The sequence below is a fragment of the Hibiscus syriacus genome, unplaced genomic scaffold (assembly GCF_006381635.1).
Source record: "Hibiscus syriacus cultivar Baekdansim isolate YM2019G1 unplaced genomic scaffold, ASM638163v2 tig00002511_pilon, whole genome shotgun sequence".
Taxonomy (NCBI): Eukaryota; Viridiplantae; Streptophyta; class Magnoliopsida; order Malvales; family Malvaceae; genus Hibiscus; species Hibiscus syriacus.
The window spans coordinates 6,551,497-6,558,304 of NW_024061932.1; the positions used below are offsets into that span (position 1 = coordinate 6,551,497).

General features: G+C 31.6%; 1 protein-coding gene across 1 annotated transcript; it reads right to left on the reverse strand.

Moving 5' to 3' along the window:
* Window positions 1-1,347: 1,347 nt before the first annotated feature.
* On the reverse strand, window positions 1,348-3,232 carry LOC120147164 (heavy metal-associated isoprenylated plant protein 32-like). Its single transcript, XM_039160598.1, has 3 exons — window positions 2,996-3,232; window positions 2,837-2,912; window positions 1,348-2,733 (listed from the first exon to the last, which is right to left on the reverse strand). Exons 1-3 carry the CDS (start codon window positions 3,023-3,025, stop codon window positions 1,382-1,384), a joined length of 1,458 nt encoding a protein of 485 aa, XP_039016529.1. The 5' UTR covers window positions 3,026-3,232; the 3' UTR covers window positions 1,348-1,381.
* Between the last annotated feature and the right edge of the window lie 3,576 nt (window positions 3,233-6,808).

The following is a 6,808-nucleotide window of genomic DNA, read 5'->3' on the forward strand; positions in this document are numbered from 1 at the left end:
TTTATGCACAGCCGAAGCCACAGGGTCATCCATGTTTCCATCTAAAGATTGGAATCCTCCACAACGGGATCCAGACCACCCTCAGCTTCCATGTTTGTTTCTTCCGCACTAAGCAACAAAGCCAAACTCTCCTGCTCATTGCGTTGCTTCTTTGCATCCTTATTCGCTTCCAACTGTGAGCTTGACCTTTCCAGAATCGACAGTGACGGAATAATGATCTGATCCTCCGACGACCGGCTATTGTGAACCACAAACTGATTCGCAAATGGAGACATGTTAGGGTTTCTCGGCGGCAACATTTTTTTTTCGAAAAAGATATTCTTATGATATTATGTTTAGGGAATATTAAAAGGTAAAAATATATAAAAAAAAAATACTATTACATTTTCGATTGTAAATATGATCAATAAATAGCAATAGATTTACTCTGACGTGACATAGTCAGAATCATTTTCAATGGAAGTGTTAAAAATTATAATACTTTTTAAATGTTTTTTTAACATTTTTAATTTTTTTATAGATTTCTTAGTATTTTTTAATTATTTTATTTTTAATATTTAATCTATAAATATTTTAATAATTATAAATTTAAATAATTTTAATTTGTTTTTCTTAAAAATTAAATAAATTCTCAAATTTTATAAAAGATAATTAAACTCATTTATTACATCATCATTCATCATAAATTATCACGTTAATATTATGAACTATCATATCAACATCGTGTATCATTATGTCAACGATCAATAATTATTTTCGCTAATTAAATACTCAAACTAATCCTTTTTCTTAATTTAAAAATCATAATAAACATAAAATAAAACCAAAACCAGAGTAATTGTTTTAAAAAGCTTTAAGATCTCAAAACCATTGAATTAAATATAATTAATTTAGACAACGCGTAATTGAGAAACTAAAATCAATGCACCATGGGCATACAAACAAGGGAAATCTTTACCATTTGTAAAAGGTTGAAAATGCGGTTACCTAATCTTAATCATTATAAGGAATGAGAGTAGGGACAAAATCGTCAATAAAAACATGGTATTCAAGATTGGTGGGTCCCATTTCTCCCACCGCACTCACTCTACCCCACACCCTCGCATGGCTCTTATCATTGTTTTACTATTATGGTATACAAACTTGAATTTAGGAATTTCATTATATATTTACTTAAATATTTATCTATAAATTACCACTGTCATAATTTAAGCCCTAATTCGACTTATAAGTAAAAAAATGAAGAAAAAGATGGGGGAAATTGAACTAAAATGAAAATTAAAGATACCATTTTCATGTATATTATGGCATCAACAAGCTTTGAACTTGTTTCTTTTTACTTTTTGCTTTTTTGAGGGTAAAATAAATCCAAATATCTTCTTCACATAACACTGCAGCTTGAGGTGTTCTCATCACTAAAGAAGTGGGTATACGGGTCGGGTTGAGGGTGTGGGTATGGATGCGGGTATGGATATTGATATTGATATGGGTATGGTGGTGGAATGTAATTGACAGCTGGCGGTGGCCTAGCATGCATCATGGGCTGAAACCTTTCACTTGGTCCTCCCATTGCTCGTTGTTGGTTCATCATCGCCGCCATGTACTGTTGTTGTTGATGGTATGGGTTACCCGGCATAACATCCGGACCCGCCCCTTGGAAGTATCCGCCGCCGTTGCCACCGCCTCCGCCGTTATTCATAGCGGCGGTTGCTGGTAGGCCTTGGACGGCTGGGATGTTACCCATTTGGTTCATGGGTAAGCTCCCCATTTGGCCCATTGCCATGTTCATGGCAGCTGCCCTTTGATGAGCACCCATGTTTCCACCATTAGGGCCGCCACCCATGGTTGGGAACCCATCGGAAACACCGTTATTTCCCTTCTTGCCGCCGTTTGGACCACCGTTCTTGTTTGCCTCCTGAGGTCCATTTTTACCACCTTGATTTGGGTTTCCCCCATGATTATCACCTCCGGCAAGAACACCTTTTTTACCTCCGTTTCCATTGTTACCACCGCCAACAGGCACACCATTGCCAGCTGCACCACCCATTTTACCGTTCGGTCCACCGTTTTGGGCTGCCGTTTGGGCATTCATAAGCTGAGGATGATTACCATTCGTCATCCCCTTCAACATCATCATATTGTTGGGTAATCCCTTGGGAGCATTTCCCATCACGGGCTTCATTTTGTTAAACGGATGACGAGGATCATCCAACTCATCATCGTCATAATCATCGTCATCGAGATCGCAATCGTCATAATCGTCGTCGTTGTCACTCAAATCATCCTCCTCAGCAAACTTGAAACCTTTCTGATTGTTGTTGTTGTTGGAAATAGGACCATTCTTCATGTCTTTCAACTGAGGCTGCTTCAGATCTTGAAACCCTTTCATTTGTTGAAGCTGTTGAAGATACTGCTGCAATTGTTGAGGCGTTGGCTGGCCTCCTTTGGGTTGCTGGTTATTGTTGCTCCCTTTCGGCCCTTCCTTCTTGTTATTGTTGCTGACATTGTTGTTGTTTCCACCTTTTCCACCATTATCAAGCATCTGTATGTTCTTGAACTGGTTAGCAAGCTGACTCTGATTATTGTTGTTGTTGTTGTTGGTAGCTTTTGAAGAACCCCAAAGCTCTGCATGTTTCCCAGATTTTGCTAGCTTCTTGATTAGAACATCTGGTTTTACATTCCCCAGTACTGTTACCTTACCTTGCTCAGAATCTATGGCGGTTTTAAAAACCCCTGAAAAACAAAAAACAAAAGAACAACCCCAAAGAGCACAAAATTAGAGAAACATGTCACAATCTTTTTCTTTTTCTGTTTTTTCAATAAAGAGAAGAAATACCTTCAATCTTTTGCAAGATTTTCTTCACTTTGTGCTTGCACCCATCACAGTGTATGTTAACTTTGAGAACACAAGTCTGCAAAGAAACAAAAAAATTAGAGTAAGAATGAGGTAAAGGTGCAATCTTTGAAAATGAAAGAGAGTGCAAAAAAAAAATACTTGGATCTTCATAAACTCTTCTTTACTCATTGTTTATATCTCCTAACACTTGAAACACCACCAAGCAGAAAATATAAGGGAAAGGAAAGGGTTTGTAAACAGATCTGAAGAAGAAGAAAAAAAACACACAGAAGATGAAATTTACAACAAATCCCAACACAGAAAAAGGCTTAGTTTTGAAACGGGAGGAGGAAGAATGAGAGAGCAAACAACAAATGTGAAGAAGAAGAAGGCTTCGTCTTGAACAAAGAAAAGAGATAGGAATGTGTGTAATATGCAAAAGCAAAGAGAGAGTGCCGGCAATGGCAGTTAGGGTAGTAAATGAGACGAGATAGATCGTGAGTTATTTAAGATCGAATAAATTCGACTCAAACTTGATCTCGACTACAATTCTTAACGAATCGAAATGAGTTATTTGATACTCGACTCGAAAATTTCGTGAGTAGTTCGAAAATATAATATATTAAGATTTTATTTTTTAAAAAATAAATTATTAATAATATTAACATTTATGTGTTGATTTTTTAAAAAAAATACAATAAGGCTTTCATGTATTTAAAGTTCAGGCTCGAGTTTGAGTTTGAGGATTCAATCTTATTAAGTTTAAGATTTTTTTTCATTTCGAGCCTTTTCGAGCTGCTCACGAGTTACAGTTCAGGATTTCGAGTTCGAGTCGAGTTTAAAAATTTTAAACTCGCGAACTTTCGAGTTGAATCGAACTTTATTTCAGAGTTTTCAAATCGAATCGAGCTCAGCAATACTTAAACTCGACTCGGCTCGTTTACCCCCTAATGGAAATGGCAAAGCAAAGCTTCCTTCTTTATCCTTTGGATCTTTATTTATCCATATATAAAAATAAGGCTAAACTACACATTAATATTTCAACTATCATTTTTTCTTTGTTTTGGCCAATTAAATATTTTTTATCAAAATCATCCAATGTTATGTATCGATTTTATTTTAATAAGCCATTTTCAAAAAAAAATTTATATAACTATTTACGTGAAATTTTTATTTTTCTTCAATGGTGACATATATTCTCTTGTGATAACACGTTAATGTTTTAATATGAATGACAAAAATAAAACTAAAACGTATCATTATTATAATTTAAAATAAAATAGTTAGATAACTAAAAAGGAATACAAGTGATAGTTAGAGTGCTAAACTTGCAATTTACCCTAAAATGATTATATATCGAATTGAGTGTAATTTTGGAAAAATGTGTATTAGGGTCTGGCTTGGCTTGAGCTTTGGGTGTGGCTTGATTGGCTTGAATGAGAATCATTTTGGTGAATTCAGTTTTCACCGTGTGATTTGGGTGGGTACTATAAAAATGGAGTGTACTGGTAATTATGGTGTAAGATAGTTTTAATATATAATTAAAGAAGTATTCCATCATAAATGTTAATATTTTCGATAAAATGTTATTTAAAATATTATTTTTTATCAAAAATATTAATTTTGTTACTTAATTTTTTTTTTTGTATAAAATAACATTTTAAATAATGTTTAATATTAATATTTTTGGTAAAAAATAATATTTTCGGTAACATTTTATCATAAATATTAAATATTTTAGGTAGTGTCTAATATTAATATTTTTGATAAAAATAATAATATTTTATGTAATATTTTATCAAAAATATTAAAAAATATTAATATTTTTAATAATATATTTTTAATAATATATTAAGACTGTCGTAATATTCGAAGTATACAAACACCACAGATGTGGACGAACTCTTTGTCAGATTTTTTTTAATCAAAATTCTTTGTCAAATTTACACTCCTGTCCTATAATACAATACAATCAGTAATGGCATTAGATGGGATTGCTATTCACTTTGTTTCCATTCCATAGAATCATATTTAAATTAGGTAAAGTTGATTTCAAATTTATATGTAGTAGTTGATTTCAAATTAATGATACATTTATTTTAGACCATATCATTGAAATTTTATTGATATATTATAAGATATTTCATGTGTGAATCATGTGTATGATAATCATGATTATTTATAGGTAGTGTTAAGTAAATCTCATAATCAAATTTTAAATTCCGTTCTCATGTATTATATGGGTCTATCTAGGTTTTATCTATGCACTGTAGTCAACTAGGAGCATGCGTTTGGGCGATGTAGACTAAGACTCAGATAGATGGTGAAATATATCCAAAAATCTTGATTGATAGAGAATTAACGATTTCGACAAATTTCATCCGACGAGAGATTAAAAGATTATCGAAAATCGTTCTTTAAAAGTATAATAAATTTTAATAGTAAAATAAATTATTCAAATTTATCCGGATTGTGCCGTATGAACAGACTTGTGTAATCTGCTCTTTAATGTGTGGGCATAAATCAAGTAATATATAAGAAAATATAGGGGACATATTATGAGATGAAAATGAAATTATATTTCAATGTTCTCTCTAAGAAGAGTAGAACTAATTACCCACTCATTGGATTCCATTTCCTAGTTGGTCCACCTTTTTTATTAAATGAGCTTGGCATTTTTTGACCTCTTGGTTCCTATTTTCTCGACTAGAGCTTCTTCATCCAACTATATTTAACTTAAGGCTAACATCGTACATATAAAACTAAAATTTTCATAAATAGACGTAAAAAATTATGTTAAAAATACATACTTAAAAATTTAGTTTGTATTAGTTCTAGGTTCCTATTTACTGGAACTTAGAACCTCAAGTACAACAAGGATCTCTTAACCATTGAAGTCGTTTGATTTATGCCTTAAATCCAAATTCTTTAAGAGAACAATATCCGCTTTTACCATTGCTTAATGAGGTTTTTTTAACATTTTTTTATCTCTATAAGTGTTAAAATATTAATAAATTATATTATATAGATTTTAAGATATTTATATATATTTATGTATTTTCATATGTCTATGCTCATCTTTTTCATTAAACTAACGTGTTTATAAAGTAGTATATTTTCTAAATACTTTTAATTATTTGACAATGAACGTTCAATCACCCATACTGCAGCAGTTGGAATCACCTATAATTCAGTGGCTGGTGCTCGAACCCAAAACCTCTAAGAATAACAACCACTATACTCATATTTTTAAAACCTTTTTGTTGTTATATTTATAGAAATCATATGGTGATTAATATTCCCTAATTTGATTCTCATTAGATAGCTAAATATATGCATGAGTTGAAGTTGAATTGGAGTCTAGACCTTTACAAATTTGCTCGAAAAGGTATATTCAAAGGCTATGGTTAATGTTAGGAAATAAAAATTAAAATTAAAGGAGGAATAAGTGCCCAAGTTTCTAGACTTGGCATGCCTTGAAATAAGACTATGACTGTTTACCTTTGTTTTATAACATACATATCAAATATAATTTTGAAAATAATATTGCTTTTACTTTATCTTAAAAATGAAAATTAAGAGATCAATAAGCCTCCTTTACCTTGTTGGAAGGTATTACATAAGAAGGAAGTTAAAACCCATGTTTACATGCTTCATTATTATCATACTAGATTGAGGAAGGAATTTAATATTTTACATAGTATTATGTTTTTGTTTTGTTTTGTCACCCGCCGTTAAAAAATTAACTATGATGTTGACGTGTCATCACAATGTAATATCATGTCGTTATAGAAAATAATTTAAAAAAATATCATGCCAGTAATTCTGTTTATTTTTTAACAATAGATAACTAAAAAGTTATCAAAATGTAATGTTAAATATAGTTTAAAAACAATTGGATGATTAAAAACGAAGTTTACTAAAATCACTATTTAATAATGATATATCATTTTATTCAAGTTTAATTATAAA

Coding starts and splice junctions, on each gene's coding strand:
- LOC120147164 (XM_039160598.1), bottom strand. CDS start 3,025: ATGAGTAAAGAAGAGTTTATGAAGATCCAA. Junction 2,913..2,995: donor AAGAGTTTATGAAGATCCAA/GTATTTTTTTTT, acceptor GTTTCTTTGCAG/ACTTGTGTTCTCAAAGTTAA. Junction 2,734..2,836: donor AATCTTGCAAAAGATTGAAG/GTATTTCTTCTC, acceptor TTTGTTTTTCAG/GGGTTTTTAAAACCGCCATA.